The following is a 27,820-nucleotide window of genomic DNA, read 5'->3' on the forward strand; positions in this document are numbered from 1 at the left end:
TCTCTATTCTGCTTGTCTCCTCTGGTCACATCAAGAGGCAATCAGCAGCAGAATAATAACTGCATTTCCCTCCCTTTCTCCCAAAGTGCCCAACAAGAATTATGGTCATTGTTAGTGTTTAGCTTTGAGTAAGTGCCCACATGACCTGCTGGATTAAACACAACAAAGGGACCCGCCGGTCCTCTTGGGAGCAGCACCAACCATGTTTCTGGCCAGTTACACTGGACCTTTGTATCCCGAACCCTCCAGTCTCATCTGCTTTTTGTTGAGCGCCTACTATGTGCCAGGGAACCTCTCCAGGCCCTTGATTTACGTGACTCCTTTAGTTCTCACAGCAGCTCTGCGACTGTCAGTGTCCTGACCTCTTGCTTGCCCGGTCACCAGCTAGTAAGTCACAGAGCCTGGACTCCACTGCCATGCCTTGGCCTCCATGCCCAGAGCACTTTCTTCTGTGTGTTTGCAGAGCTCTGCCGCCCGAACAGTCCCCCCTTGGATGTGGTAGAGGCTGTGGATTTGGAAGGCTGCACTTCTGCAGGGAGGTATTGTGAGGGAGAGAGACGGAAGGTACTGTTAGATTTTAGCCGTGTCTGAGTCATCCTCAGAGAAGCTGGTGGTATCTGTTCAGAAGTCAGGCCGCTGGGCAGGAGAGTGTTCAAAGCTCACTTGAGAAGAGCAGGGGCTGGAGATGACTTGAATTCTTGATCGGAGGAAAGGGTCCAGGGCTCCCTTAGCCAGTCCAGGTACGTGGAGCTTAGTTCAGGATATTTGCCCCAAGACGCTGGTTCTGTCTGTGCGAGACTTTACATCGTTCACTTTAAATGCTCCGTTTGAATTGTACGCTTTCTTTTTCCTTTTCGGAACCAGGAGCAATCCGCCATGCCTGAAGTCAAAGACCTTTCAGAAGCCTTGCCAGAGACGTCAATGGATCCCATCACGGGAGTGGGGGTGGTGGCTTCTCGGAACCGAGCCCCGACAGGCTACGACGTAGTAAGTCAAGATTCGCTGATTCGGCAAATAGTTATCTCCTGTGTTCAAGGCCCTCTGAACCCTGTGTGTAAGATGTGCTTCTTCTCTCTAGGAACTTAAAACAGGGAGGGAAGACGTCACCAATGGGAAGGCGTGGGGAGCGTCCTGCTTTGGGAGTAGATGACCTGAGCCCGTCTGGGCTGTTTCGTGGCCTTAGCTGGGTCACTTGACCTCTGTGATGGTCATCTTCACATTCCGTAAAATTAAAGGGTTGGATTAGTTGATTTCCAAAGTCATTTCTAGCTGTGACATTTCATGGAAAGGATCCACGAGTCTGAAAGACCCTTGGTTTGCTGTCACAGATTGTCCTACGTGTATAAATGTCATAAATGTATTGACGTATGTTTATATAGCCCCTTACGGTTTACAAAGCAGTTTCCTACCCATGAACTCATTTGGCTCTCATGATTCCCTGGAGGCTGGGAGGGGAAGTTGCTTTCTCTCCACTGTGCTGATCAGGAGAACTCAAGCTCTGAGAAGGGAAGTGATGGAGCCCCAGCCCTTGGGAGTGGTGAATCAGGACCAGACCCCCTCTCAAGTCCAGGGCTCTCACTGACCACATCACCGCAGTATAGCAGAGAACTTGCTTTGCTTTTCAGCAGACATCTGTGGTGGTGTTCAGTAGTACCGATGGCTGGAATTGGTTATTTTGTTTTTTCAGTAGGTAAATTCCGTTTTGGGTGAAGCTTAAAAAGTGCAGAGGAACTATTGGGAGGGTTTAGTTAACAGTGACTGTTGTCATGTGTTCTGAGCTTCTGAGGTGGTCTTATTTTCACTTTCCTCATTTTGTTTATGATGACGTTTTATTCTTGCTCATTGAAAATGTGCACCAAGAATACATAAAAGAATACAAGTCTCATTAGCCAGCACTGAAAACCTGGCACAGTGATTAGATCAGTGTCTGATGTCCCAGGGGTGGGAGGGATGCCATGCCTAGTCCAGAAGAAGCCCAAAGGCAGGGTTTCTCAACCTCGGCACTACTGACGTTTTGGGCCAGATGATCAGAAAATAGTGTGTAGTCGGGCAGCATCCCTGGCCTCTTCCTACTAGATGCCAATAGCACAAACCCCCGAGTCGTGACAACCAAAACTGTGTCCAGACATTGCCAGATGTCCCCAGGCGGAGGAGGTGGGCGGGCGAAATCAGCTCCCGTCGCGAACAGTGCGGTGCATTTTGCGTCAGCCCATGCCGGGCCCCGTGTGAGAAGGGGAAGCCTGTTAAAATGCTCCACATCACTTTCCCAACTGTTTGAAAGCTTATAAACATTTTAAAAGTGAAAGAACGGGGGAATCTTTTTTGACAAAGATTTGAGTCTTACCTGCTGCCTGACTTCAGAGCACTGTTTGAATGTATAACTTGCCATAAAATAGAATCATTAGGTATGGCTTTGTGCCATAAAACTCCTGGGGAAGCTAATAAAAATGTTCCTGATTTGAGAAGCCCAAGTGTCTTTTGGTGAATTAGATATGAAGCAGTGAGGCGTGAATCAGGTCGGGGGCTTGGTACATGCCGTCTCTGGGAGGACTGGCTCCGCGGCGGCTCTCTGGGGGCGGGGGGGGTGCCTGGGGTGTGGCCCAGGTCTTCTCACTGTTCCCTCTTGCGGATCTGTGTCTTTAACATTCTGCTTGTACCTTCGGGGTCACCGTGAATGCTTGGCTAGTGGGCGACAGATGGCCTTTGATAGTCTGGTTTTCTGAAAGTCTTGGTAAGTCTGACAGGAGCAGAATCTATCCCTATCATTTTCTCCTAACGTCTAGCTCAGGGCAGAAGAGCGCAGTGTCAAATGAGTAAGATTAATAAGCACATTTCATGATGAGGCTGTACCAGGCATTATCATGAAAGGTGAGCAGGGCAGGCGGCTCCAGAGGGTCAGCCCGGCAATTACCCAGCCCCTGCGCGCCGAGGCAGAGCGTCCGAGCTCCCTCCGAAGGCCCTTTCAGGGAGGGAGGCGGGAGTCCTCTCTTTGGACTGGCCACTGGACTCCTCGCAGATTAGCATCTGCTTCCGCAGGGGTCTGACCCTGAGTTCGAGGGGGTGAGGGAAGGCACGGGCTGGGCAGGCAGGGGGACTCCTCATCCCTTCTATCCTGAGGAGTTCCGTGTGAGGTCAACATCCAAACCGAAGTGCGAGGCGTTGGGTGGTCGCCAGGCTGCAGAGATGCTGAGACAGAAGTGCGGTGGCTGAGGAAGCTCTGCCGCGGACTGTGGCCAGGCCTCTCTCTGTCGCATCTGCCGGAGGATTAATCCCTCCCTGTGCACAGGGCACGTTAAGTACCGTGACACGCAGCCCCAAGAGCTAGGCGCTAGATGGGCTGCTGACCCTCGATGCTACAACCACTTTAAAATGAGCAGAGGCCCTGTTGCTGCTTGAAGTAAAAGATGCCAAGTGTTTGTTTATAAAAATTTAATTTTGTAACTTCTCTGCAGGTCAGGGGAAGCTTCCTCGGCTAGGGGGCTGGGGATTATTTGCTAAACTTCTCAATTTGTTGTCCCTATTTCTGCAGTCCCCTCTGAAATAGCCTGCACTTTCTGCCTCTCAGCCACGCTCTCAGATCTGGGAGTGACTGGGGTTCCCTGCCCTCAGAGGGCGGGTGGGTCTCATGTGTCCACGGTCCCTGGTAGGATGACTCTGTGTTGTAGATGCGTGGTAGCACGTGCTGTTTTATCATATGTGATGGGCAGTTTTCAGTGAATCGTGATGCCACGGGAGCACTTCGTGCTAAAATCCCCTGCACAAAATTAACCTTTGATTACCAGGTCCCTCTGGGATGTTGCAGTGTCTAAGGGCATCAAGCTGGACATCACCGATGAGCACTGTTGGGTGTATTTCTGTGTATGTCCAGTGAAATACATCATACTTTTTACCTGCATTCTCTTGCCTTTCTCAGTGAGTGTTTACAACTCATAGACTAAAGCCACAACACTGTATTTGTGAGATGACTCTTTCTTTCCAAAAAGGAAATAGCTTCCTTTGATAATATACTTCTTGGTGACATAATTTCATATGGTGATGTACTTTTTTGGCAAAAACAAAAAGTCAACAATACAGAGAAAGAATAATCAAACACTCCAGAGTGTTTTAATTTTAAGTTGTTTATTTGTCCAACCTGTATTTTTGGGTGCCTACTATGTGCTGTCTGTCTAGGAGCTGGGGGTATAGTGGTGAATGAAAACACATTCCTGCCTTCATGAAGCTTAAAGTCTAGATAGGGAGAAAGACAGTTAAGTGATCATACAAGTAAATGTAAGATAAAATTGTGATAAGTGCTTTGAAGGGAAGTCCTAAAAGACTGTTCCATCTTTCACATCTAGCTTTCCAGATCTCCCCATTTTTGTTGCTAAGTCCCGGATTGTGACAACACGACCCTCACCAGCTTAACTTCTAGAAGTTCCTCCCTTTTTTCCATACCTTGAGGCCTGCCCAGTGTCTCTCCTCTGGCTTTTCCTGAGCATTTCCCAGGGCACCGGCTCAAGTGCACTTGGGGTCCTTCAGCTCTTGCCTTCTCCCTTGCCACCACACTGCACCCTTTTTGTTGGTGACATCTGTGAGGTCACCCTTGTCTGGGTGCATCTCCCCCGCTAACCTGGCAAGGCTGCTCCCCTCTTCCTGGCCTGAGTGGGGATGGACGCTGCTTTTCCTTCCACTCCCTTGTTCTGTGACCTTCCATGATTTCCCACAGAACAGCTGAGACCAGAATTTCTTTTTTTTTTCCGGTACGCGGGCCTCTCACTGTTGTGGCCTCTCCCGTTGCGGAGCACAGGCTCCGGATGCGCAGGCTCAGCGGCCATGGCTCACGGGCCCAGCCGCTCCGCGGCATGTGGGATCTTCCCGGACTGGGGCACGAACCCGTGTCCCCTGCATCGTCAGGCGGACTCTCAACCACTGCGCCACCAGGGAAGCCCCAGAATTACTTTCCATGAGACTTTTCTGGAGCTCTGAGGATGATGGGAACAAGAGAGTGAGGCTCAGAGAATATTGCTGCTGAGGGCCAGGTCCGTCCTCCGACCCCTCCCTGCCCGGCCTCTGCCTTGCTGTTGGCTACCTTAATTCTACCTAACGGCGTTTACAATTGCCATGTGTAGGGGCCCCACCAAATTGAGTCTTGGCCTCAGAGAGCCTAGGAGACTTTTTTTTTTCTTTTTCTTCACTGCAATCTAAGACCTCCTTCATTCCCTTCCTGAGAAACCCCACCTGACACACAGGAGTCTTTCGGCACAGTGACTCTGAAGTGACAGATTATCCCCTAGTTCAAGGACTGTTTCCAGATGTCCAGGTTGGGGATTCTCAAGCTTTCGTGGGCCTCATTCCTCTGGGGGACCCCACGCCCCAGATTCCTGCTGCAGTAGGTCTGGGGTGGGGCTGAGAGTTTGCATTGTAACCAGTTGCCAGGTGATGTTGATGCTGCTGGCTCAGAGGCCACACTTTGAGAACTACTGCTCTAAGTTAAGTCATTCTTAAATAATCTGTACACGTGGTCACCACAAGGCTATCTCAGGAAGTGCTGTGCTAGCTTTTCCTGTTATTTTTTGGCCTCTCCTGATTTAAAGTTTAGAAAGTCTCAGGGGATGTCGTGTTGTCACAATCCGGGACTTACGTTTGTGAGTTTTTTTTAAAAAACATATTTTAAAAATACAAATGGGATGGTACTATTTATACTGTCATAACTTAAAAAAATACATTGTGGGCATAGCTCTATATCAGTCTATAGAGATAGATCACATCCTCTTAATAATGCATATTTTATTGTCTGGCCGTACCAAAATTTGGCTAATAATCCCATATTGAAGGACATGAGTTTGTTTCCATCTTTTGTTTTTAACGTGATAAACAACATCCTTGTGTATGTATTTTGGTGTGGTCACCCTGTTAGTGCCATAGAATAATTTCATAGGTTGGAATTACAGGGTCAGAGTGTTCACATTTTAAACTTGCTAAGTATTGCCAGTGCCTTCTAGAAATGTTTTGACGTTTTGTCAGTTTCTATTCTCACTCAAGCAAGTATTCAGTAAAGTGAAATTTGGGGGCTGAAGGATGAATTGACCAAGTTGCCCCCCTCCCCGACCCCAGGCTCAGCACCCAGCTTCCTGTCACTGGCCCTCCTGTGGGCCAGGCAGACCTCTAGGGGTGAGGGCCTGGATGGTATGTTGTTTCAGTGGTAGCCATGGGTCTTCTCCCCAAGAGCTTCCTCCTCTTGGGTAAACAGAGAAAGGACAGATATCCAAGTCCTTGAACTCGGCGCACGTGCTCTCAGTGTGTCTTCCTGTCTCACTTTCTTCTACTCACTTCTCCAGCCTCATTGAACCTCTTACTTTCTCATATTCGGAATAAGGAGCAACTTTGTACCATCAAACCCTTGAACCCACTTTTCCCATATTTTCAAAATTCCTGTCCTCCCCCGCTTTTTGGATAAAATTTTCCTAATCTTTCAGAACCCACTTTGAAAACTCCTTGGTGAAGCTTTTTCTGATGTTATGCGTTCATTTATTGCTTCACGCAGTGGCTTCACAGATGTTTGTTGACCACCTACTATTGTGCAAGGCCCTGGGAATTCCAGTATCCTGGGAGGGGTTCCATCAGGTGAAAGGCGAGAGATGAGGAAGGGTGGGTAGATGAGGCTGGATCACCCCAGAATGTTGTAAGCTACACGAAGGCATTGGCCATGCTGAGGGTGGTAGGAGTCACGAAAGGACTTTAAGAAAAAGGTTCTTAGGTCTGTGTTTTTAAAAGTTTCCTTGGTGTGTACAGGAAGGGAAATAATTGGAGGGCGTAGGTACTGAGGCAAAGGGCTGAGTTTGGAGGCTCTGTATTGGTGTCGAGTGAGAGAGTGGAAGCCTAACCCATTAACAGTGGATCGATCTGAGGGACATGGAAACATGGGGCATGGGGACCCGAATACGTATTCTTTCACAGGAAAGAAATGGGTTGAATGTTGGGAGACGGGTGCAGAGGTGAGGAAAGGGAAGGACCAGAGTGACACGAGGGTGTCTTGCCGGGCAGCTGGGTGGATGTTGATGCTTTCTGTTGAGATAGGAACATAGACAGCTAGGTGGGTTGAGGGTGGAGGAGGACCGTTGGTTCGGTTTTGGACACACTGAGTTTGAGGTGCTTGTGTGACGTCTGGGTGGGGACGTTGAGCGGCCCTGTGTCTGCAGGTCTGGGGAGATGCCTGAGTGTTACCATCACATGGCAGAGGCCGTGGTGTCATGGAGATGGTCCTGTCGTATCAGACTCCTCGCCAGAGTCCCCTGGAGCATCAATGATGAGGGATGGTTGGGAAGGAGGCACTCAGAAGAGGGCTGGGGCTGAGCATCCAGAGAGGTAGATGGAAAATTAGTAAGAAACTGGAGGAAAATGAGTATTTCTAGAAGAAGAGGTGGTCAATAATAGTCAGAGTTCACTAAGGGGTAAATAAAATGAGGCTGAAAGCTTACTCTTGGGTTCAGTAACAAGAAGGTGCTTGTGAACTTGGTGGTAGGCTCAGGAGCAAGATTGGAGTGGATTTGAAAGGTCCACCTGAAGTGGGAGGTGGGAGTGCAGATGGCCTTTAAAGGAGGGAGGGTGGCAGCTGGAGGATGATACGGGATCAGGAGTCTTTTTTCCTTTGTTAAAGGTAGGCAGGTGTTGAGTATGTTTAGTTGCTGATGGGGAGGAACCAGCAGTGAGGAGGGTTGACGATATAGGAGAGAGAGGGGCTGTCTGATGAAGCAAGGCCCCTGAGGGGGCAGAGGACTTGGTGTCCAGAGCCTGGTCAGAGAAAAGCCCAGGAAGTAGTGTTTGTGTTGCTCCTGTTCCTTGCCGGCGCTGCGTGCTGGAAAGCCAGCCTTGGTCGTGGCCTCTGACCAGCAAGTGGGCCTCCGAGGGCCACGCACGGACCAGGCATCCCCTAAGTCTCCACTTCCCATTTCTTGTGTGCTTCTTCTCCCCCCACCTCGTTTCTCTCAACACTCCTGTTTATTTCTGAAACTAATTAGACAGCAAAACATTTCTTAAAAACTGCTGGTCCTGGGCTTCCCTGGTGGCTCAGTGGTTGAGAGTCCGCCTGCCGATGCAGGGGACGTGGGTTCGTGCCCCGGTCCGGGAAGATCCCACGTGCTGCGGAGTGGCTGGGCCCGTGAGCTGTGGCCGCTGAGCCTGCGCGTCCGGAGCCTGTGCTCCGCAGCGGGAGAGGCCGCAACGGGAGAAGCCGTAACAGTGAGAGGCCCGCGTACCGCAAAAAAAAAACAACAACCAAAAACAACAAAAAAAACTGCTGGTCCTGTATAGTTTATTTATTTGGGATTTCCTAAATAATTGCAAGTTTCACATGCTTGAACTGCCAAATGAGAGGGTCTTTGGGGGCGCTAGGAGTGATCAGCTCCCCTCTGGGCCTGTGGGCTGTGTCTAGGGGCATAGAGAAGGATAAGTTTAAAATTCTAAACCCGCAAATGAGGTCCTGCCTACCAAAGTGGAGAAAGAAAAAAATAATCCACTAAATGCTGAAGCTGATTCAAGCAAGTTGGTATTTTTGTATAGAACTGAAGAAATTTTTAAAAAATCAATGAAAAGTATGTGAAGATGGGAATGATATCTTATTAAAAATATATGGTAGATATCAAGCGGGAGTTGTAGGACATAACCATCTGTCCGGTCTGATCACAGCTGTCACATGAGTCTCCAGAAAGCTGAAGTTGTGTGGGAGGCCCGAGCCGGGCAGGGAGACCACCCTGCTCCTGTGGCCGGAGGACGGGAGAGCCGCCCCTCCTGAAGCTCTGGTTCCATGAAGCAGATGCAGGAGCAGGTGCGGCAGCCTCTTCCCGCTGCCCCTGGCTCCCTCCCCACGTGGCTTCGCTGTCCAGGGCCTGCTCCCAAGGGCGGAAATGACTGCAGACCGAGTCCCAACTCACCCACTGGTTTATTTTCAGAACCAGAGCTAGTTTTGATAAAAGGCACCACGTGTTCCTCTCTTTTGTTTTGTGAGAAAATACATGAAACTGAGATTTACTGTGAAAATACAGAAAATGGTTTTATGACCAGCCCCTGGGCCTTTGTTTCCTGTGGCCTGGATTAGCAAGCGTCGGTAACAGCATTGTCCCTGCACCTTCCCCTGTGCCCTGCAGAGCCCTGGCCTCGGGCAGTGGAGCCACGCTGGGCAGGACACACATGGACCACTTACACGTGCACATGCCTGGCTTCCCGGAGGGGTGCATGAGGCAAACATTGCTGCTGTCAGGATGACTCTGAGATCATGGCTTTAAATTGCCTCCTTCTAAGTGTCTCTGCCCCACCAACTATGAATTTTGATTTTGACCCAAAGACTTTACTCTCCCTAATGACTTGTTCCATGGTTGGTTCATTTGGAAAGGGGAGAGGACTTGGGGAGCACTGTAGTATTCTGGCACTCCCTCCTGTTCACTGCAACCTCCCATTCACTATGAGAAAGGCTCCTGACAAAAAACCTCAAGTAGTGGATTAATGGGAAGGAGGAGGGACTTGCTTTAATCTTCCATTTTTTTCAGTTAAACTTTTTATTTTCAGATAATCATAGATTCACATGCAGTTGTAAGACATAATACAGGGAGATCTTGTTTGTACCTGTTTCTCCCCAATGGTAATATCTTAAAAACTCTAGTACAGCATCACAACCAGGATATTGACACGGATACAGTCAAGATACAGAACATTTCACTTTTAAAATGTACCTGGGATTTTATTTTTGTTCGGGTGTGGTGAGGCCTACAGATCAGGAGAAAACTGCCATTGAAAAGAGAGTTTGTTTTCACAGTCCAAGAGAAGGGGGCTTCCATGCTATGCAGGGCCACATGAGGAAGCACCAGCATTGGTCAGCAGGCGGAGGGAGCAAGGGGAAAGTGTGGGCAAGAGCCTTTATTGTGGTTTCTGTGGGAAAGGCAAAGCAAGGAAGGGTAAGCAGATTTAGGATTGTCCTAATAATTTCAGCGTGCTCTGGGCTATAAGGGTGGCCTCTAGTTGTCAGATACCTGGCCTTGGTGTGACTTAGGGCAGGAGGATAGTATTTCAGACTGAAGGAGCCTGAGAAAGGGGGCAGGTGGGCATATGGCCTCAGGATTGGTTGGTTTGCATATCAGAAGTGTGCAAATTGTGTTCTGTCTCTAGGAATTAACTAACCTTCTCCTTAACCACTGACAACCACTAATTTGTTCTCCATTTCTATAATTTTGTCTTTTCAGGAGTGTTATATGAATGGAATCATATAGCATGTAATCTTTTGGAATTGTTTTTTTCATTTTCAAAAACTCAGCATAATTCTCTGGAGATTCATCTAGAGAATCTATTGCGTGTATCAATAGTTTGTTCCTTTTTATTGCTGAATAGTATTAATTGATACTACTGCACCGCAATTTGTTTAACCATTTACCCATTGAAGGACATCTTGGTTGTTTCCAGTTTGAAGCTATCATGATTAAAGCTGCTATAAATACTCGTTTACAGGTTTTGTGTTGACATAAGTTTTCATTCCTCCAGGATAAATGCCTAGAAGTGCAGTTGTCCGTCACATGGTAGTTGCATATTTAGTTTTTTAAGAAAATGCCAAACTACTAGCCTGTGTGGCTGGTAACATTTTACATTTCCATCAGTTACTCCGCATCTTTTCCAGCATCTGTTATTGTCAGCACTTTTTTGTTTTAGCCATGCTGATAGGGTTTTAGTAATAACTCGTTTGGCTTTAATTATATTCCTTTAGTGGCTAATGATGTTGAACATCTTTTCATGTGCTTATTTGCCATCTTTATTTCTTTGGTGAAATGTTGCTTCATGTCTTGCTCATTTTCTAACTGGATTGTTGAGTTTTAAGAGTTCTTTGTATATTATAGATGTGAGTCTTGTTAGTTAAGTGGTTTGGAAACATTTTCTTCTAGTCTGTACTTGTCTTTTTACCTTAGCAGGATCTTTACACAGCAGAAGTTTTAAATTTTGATGAAGTCCAATTTGTCAGTTTTTCTATTTATCAATCATGTTTTTGGCATCAAGTCCAAGAACTCTTAGCCTAGCCCCAAAACTCTTAGCCTAGCCCTAGATCCTGGAGATTTTCTCTTATTTTTTTTCCTACAAGTTTTATAGTTTTACATTTAACTCTGTGATACATCTTGACTTAATTTTTATACAAGGTATGGATTTAGGTCAGAGTTATTTTTTTCCCCTTATGCATGAACAGCTGCTCCAGTACCATTTGTTGAAAGTTGTAACCTTTGTAAAAAATCAGTAGGGCATATATGTGTGACTCTCTATTCAGTTTTATTCTGTGTGTCTAGCCCTCTGCCAATACCACACAGTATTGATTGTTGTAGCTTTACAATAAGTTTTGAAATTGGATTAAATGATTCCTCCGACTTTATTCTTCATTTAAGAAATTGTTTTAGCTATTCAAGTTCCTTTGTCTTTCCATGTAAATTTTAGAATAACCTTATTGGAATTTAGATGGGAATCAATGTTTAAAAGGGACTGTGGGACTTCCCTGGTGGCGCAGTGGTTAAGAATCCACCTGCCAATGCAGGGGACATGGGTTTGAGCCCTGGTCCGGGAAGATCCCACATGCCGTGGAGCAACTAAGCCCGTGTGCTACAACTACTGAGCCTGCACTCTAGAGCCCAAGAGCCACAACTACTGAGCCCGCATGCCACAACTACTGAAAGCCCACGCACCTAGAGCCCGTGCTCCGCAGCAAGAGGAGCCACCACGATGAGAAGCCCACACACCGCAACAAAGAGTAGCCCCTGCTTGCCACAACTAGAGAAAGCCTGCACACAGCAACGAAAACCCAATGCAGCCATAAATAAATAAATAAATAAATAAATGGACTGTGGACCAGCATGGGGGTGGTTCCCTATACCAACAACAAGCAGTTCTCAGACACCAGCTGTAGGTGTCCTACAGTTCAACAGTTATGACACTGTCTACCTGGAGATAGCGTCAGAGTCCATAGGTTAAGGGCTCAGTCCCACAAGACTGCCCCCTCCCAACTTCAGACACTGATCACCAGCCCAGGTTGTCACCTGTGTGTCTGACCAACTGGCTGTAGTTTGGGGGTTCCAATGACCCCCTCCTTAGGTTCAGTTAATTTGCTAGAGTGGCTCACAGAACTCAGAGAACATTTTACTTACTAGGTCTTTGGTTTATTATGAGAGGATATAACTCGGGAACAGCCAGATGGAAGAGATTTATAGAGCAAGGTGTATGGAAAGGGTGAGGAGCTTCCTTGCTGTCTCTCCCAGCATGCCACTCTCCCCAGATCTCATGTGTTCATCAACCTGGAAGCTCTCCAAACTTCATCCTTTGGGGTTTTTATGGATGCTTCATTACATGGGTATGATTGATTAAATTATTGGCCATTGGAAATTGAGTCAATCTCCAGCCCCTCTCCCCTCCCTGGAAATCAAGGGGTAGGACTAAAAGTTCCAACCCTTTATTCACGGTTGGTTCTCCTGGCAACCAGTCCCCATCCTTATGTGCTTTCCAGAAGTCACCTCATTAACATAAACCCAGTTGTGGTGGAAAGGGGCTTGTTATGAATAACAAGACACCCATTTCACTTTTATGGCTCTGAAGTGATTTCAGGAACTAAGGACAAGAGACCAAATATGACAAAAGATGCTCCCATTGCTCTTATCATTCAGGAGATTCCAAGGGTTTTGGGAGCTGTGAGCCAGGAACTGTGGGTAAAGACCAAATATGTATTCCTTATTGTAAATCATATTATCACAATGTTAAATTTGTACTTCAGTTTGAGGAGAATTCCCATGTTTATTACATTGTGTCTTCCGATTCATGAGCATAGTATGTCTCTCCATTTATTTAGTACTTCTTTGATTACTTTCAGCAGCATTTTGTATGTTTCAGCAGACAAGCTTTATGCGTGTTTTGGTTGCTTTAAGCCTGAATGCTTTATTTTTTATTTTGAGCAATCGTAAATGGAATTGTATTATTAATTTTTTAAAAAATTTTATTTAATTAATTTATTCTTTTGGCTGCATTGGCTCTTTGTTGTTGCTCACGAGCCTTCTCTAGTTGTGGTGAGCGGGGGCTACTCTTCCTTGTGATGGGCAGGCTTCTCATTGCGGTGCCTTCTCTTGTTGCAGAGCACAGGCTCTAGGCACGTGGGCTTCAGTAGTTGTGTCACACAGGCTCAGTAGTTGTGGCTCCTGGGCTCTAGAGCGCAGGCTCAGTAGTTGTGGTGCACGGGCTTAGTTGCTCCGCGGCATGTGGGACCTTCCCGGACCAGGGCTCAAACCCATGTCCCCTGCATTAGCAGGCGGATTCTTAACCACTGCGCCACCAGGGAAGCCCTGTATTTTTACTTTTGATGTCTGTGTGTCTATTGCTATTATATATAGAAATAAGACTGATTTTTGTATGTTTATCTTTGCTGATCTCACTTCTGTATGTTTATCTTTGCTGAATTTTGAAACCTTGCTGAACTCACTTATTGGTGTATATTCCTTGGGATTTTCTATGTAGACTGTCATGTCATACTTTCTTCCTTTCAGGCCTGTATGCCTTTTATTTCCCTTTCTTGCCTTATTGTAATGGCTAGAACTTCTAGCACTGTGTTGTGTAAGAGTGGTGAGAGTAGACATCCTTGCCTTATTCCTGATCATAGATGGAAAGCATTCAGTCTTTCACCATTCAGTATAACATTCACTGTAGGTTTCTTTATCAAGCTGAGAAAGTTCCTTTCTGTTTCTGTTTTTCTAAGAATTTTTATTATGAATGGGTATTGAATTTTATCAAATGCCTTTTCTGCATTGATTGATATATCATGTGATTTTTTTTTTCTTTAGCCTGTTAACATGGTGAATTACATTGATTTTTGAGTAATGAACCAGCCTTGCATCCCTTGAATAAGTCCTACTTGGTCATGGTGTATAATTATTTTTCATATATTGCTGAATTTTCTTTGCTAATATATTTTTAAGAATTTTTGAGTCTGTATTCATGAGGGATATTGATCTGTAGTTTTCCTTTTTTTGTACAATTTTAATCTGGTTTGGTAATATTAGATTCATAAAGTGAATTGAAAAGTGTTCCCTGTTCCATTTTCTGGAAGAGACTGTGTAGAGTTGGTATTAATAAAACGTTAGCTAGGATATAAACGTTAGGTAGAATTCTTTAGTGAGATCGTCTGGACCTGGAGATTTATTTTTTGAAAGTTTTAAAGTGATGAATTCAATTTTCTTAGTAGTTATAGGGCTATTCAAATAATCTGTTTCATGTTGGGTAAGTTTTGATAGTTTGTGGTTTTCAAGGAATTGATCCATTTCAACTAAGTTGTCAAATTTATGTGTGTAGAATTGTTCGTAGTATTCCTTTATTATCCTTGTGATGTCTGTAAAGTCTATAATACTCTGTTTCTGATATTGATAATTTGTGTCTTCTCTCTTTTTTCTTTATCAGTCTTCCTAAAAGTTTGTCAATTTTATTAACATTTAAGAAACTTTGTTTCATTGATTTTTCTGTATTATTGTGTTTTCAATTTCATTGATTTCTATTTTTATCTTTATTATTTCTTTTTTCTGCCTGCTTTGAGTTTACTTTTCTTTTTCTAGATTCTTGAGGTAGGAGCTTAGATTATTGATTTGAGAGTCTTCCTCATTTCTAATATATGCATTTAGTGCTATAAATTTCCCTCTCAGGACTGCTTTAACTATGTCCCACAAATTTTCATATGTTTTATTTTTCTTTTTGTTTTCGTTCTGTCCAGTGTATTTTTAAATTTCTCTTTAGATTTCTTTGACCCACAGATTATTTAGAATTGTGTTGTTTAGTTTCCAGACATTTAGAGATTTCACTGTAATCTTTCTGTTATTGGTTTCTAGATTGATTCCATTGTGATTGGAGTACACACTCTATATGATTTCAGTTCTTTTAAATTTGTTGAGGTTTGTTTCATAGCCCATGAAATGGTCTCCTTTGGCATGTATTCTTGGTTACTTGAAAAGACTGTGTATTCTGCTATTACTGAGTGGAATTTTCTTTAAATATCAATTAGACCCTTTTGGTTGGTAGTGTTGTTGTGTTCCTCTGTATCCTTGCAGATTTTCTGTTCACTTATTCTGTTAATTTTTGAGAAAGGGAAGTCTCAACTGTGATTTTGGAATTGTCCTTTTTCCTTTCAGTTCTAACAGTTCTTGCTTCACATATATTTTTCAGCACTGTTGTTTGGTGCATACACATGTAGGGTTGCTATGTCTTTTTGGTATATTGACCATTTTATCATTATATAATGTCCCTTTCTGTCTGGTAATCTTCTTAGCTCTGAAGTCTGTTTTGTCTCATATCAATATAGCTACTCCTGCTTCCTTTTAATTAATGTTTTCGTGAAATATCTTTTTCCATACTTTTACTTTCAACCTGCCTATAGAATTATATTTGAAATAAGTTTCTTGTAGACAGCACATAGTTAGATCATGTTTTTAAATCTACTCTGCCAATCTCTGTCTTTTAGTTGGTATATTTAGACCATTTGTATTTAATGTAATTATTGATATGTTAGAGCTTAAAGCTGCCATTTTATTTTTTATTTTCTAGGGTTTTTTTCTCCTGCCTTCCTGTGAGTTACCTGAACATTTGTTAGAATTCCATTTTTAGCTTATCTGTTTTTGAGTGTATTTCTCTGTATGGCTTTTTTAGAGGTTGCTCTAGGTATTACATTGTGTGTGTCTGTGTGTGTGTGTCTGTGTGTGTGTGTGTGTCTGTGTGTGTGTGTGTGTCTTATAACAGTCTCCTGGTAACATCATTTTACTAGTTCAAGTGAAGTGTAGAACCCTTACTCTCTTTTATATCCTTTTACCCTCCCTCATTTATAAATATAATTGTCTTAAATATTTCCTCTACATATATACAGAACCATATCAGAAAGTGTTGTAATTTTTGCTTGTACCATCAAACATAATTTTAAAAATTCAAGAGGAGAGGAAAGTCTATTTTATTTACTTAATTTTTGCTTGCCGTTTGTTTCTTCCTTCCCAGTGTTTCAAAGTTCCTTCTTTTATCATTTCTTTTCTGTTTAGAGAACTCCCTTTCAGCCTTTATTTTAGAGTACGTCTGCTGGTGACACATTCTCTTAGTTTTTCTTTATCTGAGAATGTCTTTATTTCTTGTTCATTCCTGAAGGACAGTTCACTGGACATAGGATTCTGGGTTGACAGTTCTTTTAGCACTTGAAAAATGGTGTGCCATTTCCTTCCGGCCACTATGATTTCTAATGAGAAATCTGCAGCCATTCTAGTTGTTCTTCCCCTATAAGGAAAGTGTCATTTCTTTCTCAAATCTTTAAAATTTTTTCTTTGTCCTAGTTTTTCAGAAGTTTGACAATGATGTGTCTTGGTGTGGATTTATTTGGATTTATTCTGTCTGCAGTTTGCTTACCTTCTTGACTTTGTGGATTTATGCCTGTTGCTAAATTTAGGAAATTTTTAGCCATTATTTCAAATACTTTTTCAACCTTACCCTCTTTCTCCTTTCCTGGAACTCTGATGACAGGAATGTTAGATCTTTTGTTACAGTCCCACAGGTCCCTGAGGCTCTGTTCATTTTTTGTTCAGTCTATTTTCTCTCTGTTGTTCATACTGGGTAATTTCTATTCTGTCTCCCAGTTCACTGATTCTTTCTTCCCTGTCTTCCATTCTGCTGTTGAGCCCATCCATTTGTTTGATTTCAGTTGTTGTATTTTTCAGTTCTAAAATTTCACTTTGGTTCTTCTTTTATTTTCTTTTTATTTGCGAGCCTTTCTATTTCTTTGATGAGACTTTGTTTTTTCATTTGCATGTTTGTAATTGATCGTGAAGCATTTTCATGATGGCTGCTTTAAAATTTTTTCAGATAATTCTGACATCTCTGTCATCCTGGCTTTGGCATATTGATTTTTTATTTTTATTCAGTTTGAGATCTTTCTGCTTCTTGGTGATTTTCTTTGATGAGTGAGTTTTGATTGAAAACTGGAAATTGGGGGTATTTTGCTACATGAGTCTGGATTTTATTTAAACTTTCTATTTTAGCTAGCTTCTTTTGATACTGCTCCGATTCCTGCCAGCTAGGAGTAGTAGTCCAGTTTCCCCACTTGGTGACCCCTAAGGAGGTGGGGCTCCTTGTTACTGCTGGATGGAGGTGGGAGCTCTAACCCCCTACTAGGTCTCACTTAAACCTTCCTGGTAGGAGTGCCTCATTACAGCTCCCCCTTGTGGCCTCCACTGGCATCACAGGGTTGGGGAGGTGGCCTTGGTAGATATTATGGTGAAAGTCCTGACTCCCCACCAGGCCTCTTCAACATCACCCCACCACAGGGAGGGGTGCCTCATTACTCCCTGGTGGGGATGAAAGTCCTGGCTCCCTACTTGGCCTTCCCTGGCACCATCTTGAGGTGTTGGGATGTCTTGTTACAGCCCAGAGAGGGTGGAAGTCTGGGCTCCCTACCCTGGTTTTGCTGGCATGGGTCAGGGGGTGGGCACCGTATTTTATGTGGTGTTTGGCTGGAGTAGATTTGTTACTGTCTGAAACTTTCTGTCTTACTAGGGTTTTCCTTTGGCTAGAGAAAGCAGGCTTTTGGGGGGGGCAACAAGCTGTTTCTGGGTTGTTTTGGTTGCTGTTTCTGGGTTGCTGGCTTCTCTAGCTCCAAGTCAGGGATATGTCAGGCAGAAAGAAACCCAGGAACTCACCACTATGTTGTTCCTTGGGTCCCAAGGTCCCTAGCTGCTTACCTCCTTCTCTCACCTTTCAGAGTCCACTTATGTTTGTTTCATATAATGTCCAGTGTTTTCAGTCGTACTTAGGAGGAATGGGGAAACATATCTACTCCATATTCCTGGAAGCGGAAGTCCTGGCTCGCTTTAATTTTATGTTAATCCAGGGTTAACTAGAGAATCTGCTTGTTTCTAAACCTGTCAGAAATCTTTCCAAAACATTTATGTTCCAGCCTTATTACGTATGTAGGCAGGAAATACGGTATTTCGCGCTCGTAAAATACAAGCTAGTTGTTCCTTAAGGCCTATGAGGCTTGAAATGCTCAGGGCCACCTTTCTCAATCTTTGTGGTCCACTTTTATAGTATTAAGAGGCTGTTTGTGTGAGGCTGATGTGTATCGGGAAGAGGAGGTGTGACTGAAGTTGAGAACTGTGGGTGGTGAGCTATATTATTGAAAAATCAAGATTGCTAAAAGGGAGCGTCCGTGAGATGTCTCCAGAAAAGGGACGTGAGGCTAGGAGGAAGTATCTGCTTTGGTTCTTGAATAGGCAGACATCCAGGGGATCTAGCAGCCAGTCCCATTAATTAACTAGCTATTTGTAAAGTATTGTTTTGTCTTAATAACAAGTAACCATTGCTAACAGTTTGGTCTATATCCTTCCAATCCTTTTTCTATGAATTTGCAAATGTCTAATATATAGAGAGAGGCTGTATAGTTGTGGTCAAAAGTATAGACTCTTTAACCCTCCAACCTGGGTTCAGATCTTGGCTCCGCCACTTACTGCTGTGTGACCTTTGTCAGGGTACTCTACCTCTTAGTGCCTGAGTTCTCATCTCTAAAGTGGGGATTAATAACAGAACTTTCCTCAGAGAATTGTGGTGAGGATTAAATGAGCTAATAATGTTCATAAAGTGCCTAAAACAGTGACTGGCATTAGCTTGAGCTATATAGCTGTTAGTATGTTATTGTTATTATTATTATTTGTACAAATGCTATATATAATATTCTTTGACTTTCCTCTTTTCCTTAACAATATATATAGGAAATCTGTCCATGTTATGTCTGGACAAGTATATCAACCTCATTCTTTCTAATGGGTGTTTTCCACTGTATAGTAAGTAACTTGTTAACCACTGCTCTGCTAATGAAAACTTTTTATTTTTGCCTTTGCAAAGCAGTGCTGTGATAAGTATCCCTGTACATACATCTCTGGGTGTGTGCTGATGGATCAAAAGATACGTACATTTTAAAATTTTAGTAGTTACCACCAGTAGCTTTTCAGAAATGCTTTACCAGTTTATATATACTCCCAGTAAATGGTATACAAAGTTTTCTATTTACCCTCATCCTTACCATCATTGAGCACAGGCTCCGGACGCGCAGGCTCAGCGGCCATGGCTCACGGGCCTAGCCACTCCACGGCATGTGGGATCTTCCCGGACCGGGGCACGAACCCATGTCCCCCGTATCAGCAGGTGGACTCTCAACCACTGCGCCACCAGGGAAGCCCAATAAATTCTTTATTATCAGTCTTCTTATTTTTATTTTTCCAAACTAGGAGCTTGTGGTGTAAATTTGCAGTTCTGTTACTGGTAATGAGGTTGAGCATCTTTTCATGTTTATTGGCCATTTGTGCTTTTTTAATTAATTTCCTGTCTTTACAGTTGACTCATTTGGTTGGCTTTTTCTTATTGATTTGTAGGATTCCTTCATCTCTTCTGTTTATTAATTCTTTGCCTGTTATATTTGTTATGTATATTTTTCTCAGACCATCATTGTCTTTCAACTTTGTTCATAGTATCAAACTTGGTTTGTTCATCTAATCAAAGTTTTTCACTTTATGTAGTCACATCTGTCAAATTTTTTCTTTTTGGACTTAATGGTTTAAAAGATCTGTCTAGATGCTAAAATTAGTAGGTAGAAGTTTTAGGAGAAACAGTATATTTACATAGTCTCAAAGTATCTCACAAAATACTAATTGCAAAAGAATAAAAGTGGGGAAACCAAGCAGATACCACCTTAAGCAAGTGGTCCAAGTTAACATTACCAGTAAGGAGACAAATCAGTATCATGTGCCTCTTGATACGATTATAAATGTTACATATATATGTGAGAGGGAGAGAAGAAGCAAATATGGTAAAATGTTAACATTTTAGGGAATCTGGGCAATGGGTATACAGGAATTCTTTATATTACTTTTGTAACAACTCTAAATCTTAAATTATTTCAAAATAAAAATTAAAAAAATTAAAGACAGAAAAAGCCTGCCTATCCCAGGATTATAGAAATATTAGGCCTTATTTTTAGCCAATACCTCATCTTGTTTTGTTGATTTGGCTTTTTAAATACCCAGATTTTTATTTTGGAGTGTAGTATGAGGTGGGGTCTGACTTATTTTTTCCAGATGTGTAGCTGTGTTCTGAGCACCACCCTCTACCTCTCTGATGTGCTGCGGTTGTAGTAGGCTCGATCGCTGCATATACTGCACAGGGCTGTGCTTTAGTCTGGCTAAAAGCTCATTTCCTGACCCAGAGGTGGAACTCAGCAGCTTCTTTTCCCTTAGGGATAGGGCCCTTATGTGGACAACACAGTACATGAGGCAAACAAAAATAAGCTGTATTATGGTCTCCTTCTGACCTCTGCCGACCCTCAGCCAGACCACCAGGGTTGAGGGGGAGATAGCTGATCTGGGGGATCCACGGGCTGGGATGTGAGTCCCATGTGCCTTTTCAGTAGGTATAGCAACAGCTACACTGCAGCAGGCCCAGGGCCAGGGGTAGCACCCCAGTTTGGTCAAATTATACCACTAACAAACAGCAAATCGTGCCCTTAACATTCAACCCTGGCTTTTGTGCTTAAATCCAAACTCCTGCATTACGACAGTGTTGCAACATCTTGCTTATAACTGGAGGCCTGCAGCCATCAACTCATTTAGGAAGCAGTTTGGTGATCAGTCTTGTTGCAGGATGGCATTTGCTTGAGCCCCAAAGAGGGGAATTTTCCAGACTATTTCTAGGCTCTCTTCCATTTCATTAATTTATTTAACCGATTCTTCTACAGTAACACACTGTTTTAGTTATTGAAATTTTATAGCATGTGGATTTTTTTGAAGTTAGCAATTCCTTGATTTTCTAAAAATTGAGGTGAAATTAACCATTTTAAAGTGAACAGCTCAGAGGCATTTAGTGCAATTACAGTCCCAGAACATTTTGTCACCCCAAAAGAAAACCATGTACCCCTTAAGAAGTCGCTGGCCTCCCCGCTCCCAGTCCCTGGCAACCACCATCTGGGTTCTGTCTCTATGGATTTACATATCCTGGATATTCTGTATAAATGGAATCATATAATGTATGACCTTTTTTGTTTGGCTTCTTTCACCCAGCATAATGCTTGCAAGGTTTTCATAGCATGTGTGATATCTGATAGAGTGATTTCCTTCCTTTCTGTATTCATTTTTCAAAATTTTTGGTTATTACAACCTACTATCTGAAAGAACTTGAGAATCAACTTGTCAAATTCCACAAAATATTATGTTTTGACTCACAGTACAATGCACTGAGTTAAGTTGATTTGAGGGGAATCCATATATTTACAATATTGAATTTTCCCATCTAGGAACATGGTTTGCATTTCTATTTATTTACGTCTTGTTTTATGTCCTTCAGTAAAGTTTTACAGTGTTCCTCATATGTCATTTCATTTCTGTATGTGCTTTGTTTCCAATGTAAATGGGTTCTTTCTAAATACAGCTTTATTGAGATAAAATTGATCTACAGTATACTGCATACATCTTAAGTGTTCAGTTTGATCAATTTTGACGTAGGTATGTATACATCTGTGAAACCATCATCACGGTCAAGGTGACAAGCATGTCCACCACTGCCACAGACCATTCCTAAGACACCACTGGTCTACTTTCTCTCACTGTAGACTAGGTTGCATTTTTTAGAATTTTAGATAAATTCTTTTTTTTTTTCTTTTTTTTTTGCGGTACGCGGGCCTCTCACTGTTGTGGCCTCTCCCATTGCGGAGCACAGGCTCCAGACGCGCAGGCTCAGCGGCCATGGCTTACGGGCCTAGCCACTCCGCGGCATGTGGGATCTTCCCAGACCGGGGCACGAACCCGTGTCCCCCACATCGGCAGGCGGACTCTCACCACTGCGCCACCAGGGAAGCCCGATAAGTTCTTTTTCTGGCCTGGCTTTTTTCTCTCAGAATTTTTTTTGTTTGAATTTTTTCTCTCAGGATAATTATTTTGAAATTCATCTCTTTTGTTGAGTATATCAGTAGTTTTTATTTGCTCGTTAATTAGCAGTAAGTACTTCATTGAATACTTACATGACAGTTTGCTTGTTGATGAGTATTTGGGTTGTTTCCAGTTTGGACTATTAAAAATCAAGCTACTCTCAACTTTCAGATACAAGTCTTTGTGTGGACACATGCTTTCATTTCTCTTGGGTAAATACCTAGGACTGGATGCTGGATCAAATGGTAGAAGTATATTTAAACTTCTTAAGAAACTGCCGAACTATTTTCTAAGTTTTTATATCATTTTGCATTCCTACCAGCAGGACATGAGAGCTTAGTTGTTTCATATCCTTGTCAACACTTAATTTTTTCATTCTTTTTAATTTTAGCCATTCTAGTGTGTGCGTAGTGGCATTTGATTATGGTTTTAGTTTGCATTTCTCTGATCACTGATGATTTTGAGTATCTTACCTTATGCTTTTTTTTTTCATAAATTTATTTATTTATTTAATTTTTGGCTGTGTTGGGTCTTCGTTGCTGCACTCAGGCTTTCTCTAGTTGTGGCGAGCGGGGGCTGCTCTTCGTTGCGGTGCGTGGGCTTCTCATTGCGGTGGCTTCTCTTGTTGTGGAGCACAGGCTCTAGGCACGCGGGCTTCAGTAGTTGTGGCATGTGGGCTCAGTAGTTGTGGCTCGGGGCTCTAGAGTGCAGGCTCAGCAGTTGTGGCACACGGGCTTAGTTGCTCCACGGCATGTGGGATCTTCCCAGACCAGGGCTCGAACCCGTGTTGCCTGCATTGGCAGGCGGATTCTTAACCACTGCACCACCAGGGAAGTCCAACCTTATGCTTTTTTGCCATTGGTGTATCTTCTTTGGTGATGTGTCTGTTTAGATTTTTTTGCCCATTTTTAAAATTGGGCTGTTTGTCTTACTATCCAGTTTGAAGAGTTCTTTGTATATTTGAAATATCAATACAAGTCCTTTGTTGGATATGTGTTTTACAAATATTTTCTCCCAGTCTCTAGCTTGCCTTTTCATTTTCTTCACCGTATTTTTGAAAGGCAAAAGTTTTAAAGTTTGATGAATTCAGTTTATTAATTTTTTCTTTTGTAGTTAGTGTTTTGTATTACATTTAAGAAATCTTTGCCAAATGCAGGTCAAGACTTTTCTTTATAATGTCTTCTAGAAGTTTTATGGATTTAGCTCTTACGTTTAGGTCAATGACTTATTTAATTTTTATATGTGTTATGATATAGGGATCAAGTGTCACTTTTACATATAGCTGTCAAATTGTTATAGCACCCTTTTTTTAAAAAAAAAGATTATCCTTTCTTCATTGAATTGTTTTGGCACCTTTGTCAAAAGTCAGCTAATCTTATATGTATAAGTATATTGCTCACTGTATTGTATTCCATTGATCTATATATCTATGTGCCAAAACCACACCCTTTGGTTATTGCAGCTTTATAATAATTTTCAAATCAAGTAGTCCTCTAACTTTGTTCTTTTTCAAAGTTATTTTGGTTATCCTAGGTCCTTTGACTTTTAATATAAATTTTAGAATCAGTATGTCAATTTCTACAGAAAAGGCCTGCTGGGATTTTGATTGGAGTTGTGGTAAATGTATGCATCAATGTGCAGAGAATCGACATCTTAACAGCACTGAGCCTTCAGATCCAATAACATGGTATATCTCTTCATTTATTTAAGTCCTCTTTAATTTCTCTCGTGAATCTTTTTTTTAGTTTTCAGTGTAGAAGTCATGAAGATCTTTTGCTACATTTTTCCTTAAGCATTTCATATTTTTGATGCTATTGTAAATGGTATTTATTTCCATTTTAATTCATTCTATTTTACAGAGATAACAATTCAGTTTTGTTTATTGACTTGGTATTCTGCAACCTTGATTAGTTCTTATGCTTTTTTTTTTTTAGTATTCCTTATAATTTTCTACATAGACCATCATGTTGTCTGTGAATAAAAACAATTTTGCTTCTTCATGTCTGGTCTGTATGCCTTTTATTTATTTTTCTTGCCTTATTCACTGACTAGATCACTGGCTAGAACCTCCAGTGCACTCTTGAGGTGGTGAAGGCAGACATGCTTGCTTTGTTCCAGATCTTAATAGAAAATCATTCAGTGTTTCACCACTTAATTACAGTGTTAGCTGTAGATTTTTTTGGTAGATAGTCTTTAACAGGATTAGGAAGTACCCTTCTAGAGAGTTTTTATCATATATGGGTGTTGAATTTTGTCAAATGCTTTATCTGCCTCTATGTAGATGGTCATATGGTTTTTCCTTTTGTCTTTTATTATGATGAAATATACTGATTGACTTTCTTTAATTAATTTTTATTGCTTTATTGCTTTTATGGTTGCTTTACAATATTGTGTTAGCCTCCACTGCACAACAAAATGAATCAGCCATACACATACATATATCCCGTCCCTTCACTGATTGACTTTTGGATGTTAAACCAAACTTGCATTTCTGGAATAAACCCCAAATGACATATTCTATTGTCCTTTCAATATATCATTAGATCAGTTTGTGAAAATTTTTTAAGACATTTTATATAGAGGTTCATGAGAAATATTGATTGTTCTGTGGTTTTCTTTTCTTATAATTTCTTTGTCCGGTTTTGGTATTAGGGTAATGCTGGAGTCATAGAATGAGTTGGAAAGTGTTCCTTCCTCATCTGTTTTCTGGAATAGTTAGTGTAGAATTGGTATTTTTTCTTCTTTAAATATTTATAGAATTTACCAGTGAAGGTATCTGGACATAGGAGTGTTTTTAACTTCAGTTCAAGTTTTTAAATAAATATAATGCTATTTAAGTTACCTACTCTTAAATGAGCTTTGGTAATCTGTGTCTGTCAAGGAATTTTTCCATTTAAGTTTTCCAATGCCTGGGCATAAAGTTGTTTGTAATATCTCCTTATCTTTTTAAATGTCTCTAGGATCTGTAGAATATCCTCTTCTTCATTCCCAATAATGATAATTGGTATCAGCTCTCTTTTTTTCTTCCTCGGGCTGCCTGGGTTTTATTAAGCTTCTCAAGAAACTAGCTTTTGTGGTTTTATTGATTTTTCTCTATTATTTTTGTTTTCTATTTTGTTATCTTTATTCCTTCTACTTACTTTGGATCCAATATTTTTGTTTTTTATTTGTTTTTAATAAATTTATTTATTTATTTTTGGCTGTGTTGGGTCTTTGTTGCTGTGCACAGGCTTTCTTTAGTTGCGGTGAGCAGGGGCTACTCTTCTTTGTTGCGGTGTGTGGGCTTCTCATTGCGGTGGCTTCTCTTGTTGTGGAGCACGGGCTCTAGGCGCGCGGGCTTCAGTAGTTGTGGCACGTGGGCTCTACAGCACAGGCTCAGTAGTTGTGGCACACGGGCTTAGTTGCTCCGCAGCATGTGCGATCTTCCCGGACGAGGGCTCAAACCCATGTCCCCTGCATTGGCAGGCGGATTTTTAACCACGGTGCCACCAGGGAAGTCCCAAAACAGTGGATTTTTTTTTTTTTTTGGCTGTGCCATGCGGTTTGTGGGATCTTAGTTCCCTGATCAGGGATTGAACCCACGCCCCCTGCAGTGGAAGCATGGAGTCTTAACCACTGGACCACCAGGGAAGCCCCTTAGTTTTTTTTATAAATTTATTTATTTGTTTTTATTTTTGGCTCTGTTGGGTCTTCATTGCTGTGTGTGGGCTTTCTCTAGTCATGGCGAGCAGGGGCTACTCTTCGTTGTGGTGTGTTGGCTTCTCATTGCGGTGGCTTCTCTTGTTGCGGAGCACGGGCGCCAGGCTCACGGGCTTCAGTAGTTGTGGCACGCAGGCTTAGTAGTTGTGGCACGCGGGCTTAGTTGCTCTGCGGCATGTGGGATCTTCCCGGACCAGGGCTCAAACCCGTGTCCCTTGCATTGACAGGCGGATTCTTAACCACTGTGCCACCAGGGAAGCCCCACCCCCTTGTTTTTTAAAAGTAGAGGTTTGGGTCATTGATTGGAGAGCTTTCTTCATTTCCAACAAAAGCAATGTAATGCTGTGAATTTCCCTCTAACTCTGCATTAGCTGCATCCCTCAAATTTTGATATGTTGTGTTTAATTTTAATTCCATTCACAATACTGATTTCCCTTTTCATTTCTTCTTTGACCCATGGGTTGTTGAGGTGTCTGTTATCTTGCTTCCATGTGTTTGTGGATTTTGTAGATATACCTTTGTTATTGACATCTTATTTAATTCTGTGTCATCAGAGAATAACTCAGTTTTATGGCCTAGCATAAGTCAGCAAACTTTTTCTGTAGCGGTTCAGATAATAAATATTTTAAGCTTTGTGGGCCACATATGGTCTCGATTGCAATTCATTTTTTTTTTTTTAACCCTTAACAAATAGAAGAACCATTTGTAACTCACAGGCTGTACACAAACAGGCTACAGGATGGATTGGCCTACGTTGACCCCAAGCCTAGACTATGATCCGTAAATGTTTCTTTTCTCCTGAAAGGAATGTATATTTTGCTGTTCTTGCAGTTGGAAAATTTCTGGTCATTATTAAAATAGTTCTTCATCTTTCTTTTCTCTGGGACTCTAATTACATGTATATAGACCACTTGTTATTGTCCCACAGCTCAGGTATCTTAGATGAACACATGGAAGGAAATAACATAGATATAATCATGATGTAAGAGAAAAGAAATTAGAAGTAAGAGAAAAGAGGGGAAAGTTGTTAATTGAGAATTGATTCTTTGTAAAAAGCATAATAGATAAACTTTTGGTAAATGTAATAGTAAAAGGAAAGAAAATAAATATAAGCAGAATTTAGATTGCACAGAGGAAAGTAAGAGTATAAGGACATTGGAAAATTATAAAAGAATATGATGTCTAGCTCTTATGTTCAGCCTGTGCAACTAAAATTGAAAATCTTAATGAGTTAGATCATTTCTACTGCTATTTAAGAAGAAATTTCATAACAAACCCATATCAAAGGAAGAAATTGGAAAAGTCATTAGAGAATTATTACTAACAAAAGCACTCAACTCTTTGAGTTGGCCCAACTCTTTTTAAGGCAGCAGTCTATAAAATTGTCAAGAACAGGTAATTCCCACATTCTGCAAACTATCTTAAAACTTTGAAAAATGTTGGGAAGCTTCTCAGTTTGCGTAGAGGAAAACTAATCTTTTAAAAATTTATCTTATGTCCAACAACCTCATTGAATTCTTCTGTTGTTTCTACTTCCCCACCCTGTTTGTTGGCTGTTCCATGACCCTTTGGATCATGTTTTAGGCTGCCAAGTTTATTATGAGTTTTATGCGATAGGAAATTATGTGATTGCAAATTGCATGATGTTTGTGGAGAGGGGCAGATGAGAGGGGAAGGGTTTAAGAAGGGGTTGACCTGTTGACTAAGCAAATGTCCAACAATTCTGTATTCTCCACTGTTTTTGTAAGGCCCGTTGAATCCTCTCCCAGTGCCTCTCCCTAACTCCATTCTAACCTGTCCTTCCTGCATTCTCTCCAGTGGACACTTTCTAAAAGATCAGATTACTCACCTGCTTAGAATGGTCCTCCAGCCCTCTGTTTCTAGATTCAAAGGCAAGTTCATTGTTTTACTCACTACTGAATGCTTAGCAGCTAGCACTCAGTAGGTGTTTATCAAATGGGTGGACCTCACTGGAATCTAAGACCTTTCTGATGTGCCCCTTCCCTGCATTTCTAGCTCTCCTCCTGCCCGTGGGAACTCTGTATAGTTCTCCAGATGTGCCGTTGCCATTCTTGCCTCGGCGCCTTTGTGCACGCACTCCGTTCCTCTCCCTGTGGAGTTACGTTCGAGCTCTGTGTTATGATAGTGCCTTTACT

At 42.2% G+C, this 27,820-nt stretch overlaps 1 protein-coding gene across 3 annotated transcripts in view; it reads left to right on the top strand.

Moving 5' to 3' along the window:
- Nucleotides 1-27,820, top strand: part of MVB12B (multivesicular body subunit 12B) — a 183,038-nt gene that overhangs the window by 12,443 nt on the left and 142,775 nt on the right. For all 3 annotated transcript variants that reach the window (XM_029201582.1, XM_029201581.1, XM_029201580.1), the window contains exon 2: nt 865-987. In XM_029201582.1, coding sequence (XP_029057415.1) covers nt 865-987 — 123 coding nt within the window. The remainder of the gene's footprint in view (nt 1-864; nt 988-27,820) is intronic.

Source organism: Monodon monoceros, unplaced genomic scaffold (assembly GCF_005190385.1).
Source record: "Monodon monoceros isolate NGI ecotype Baffin Bay Population unplaced genomic scaffold, NGI_Narwhal_1 Super_Scaffold_5, whole genome shotgun sequence".
Taxonomy (NCBI): Eukaryota; Metazoa; Chordata; class Mammalia; order Artiodactyla; family Monodontidae; genus Monodon; species Monodon monoceros.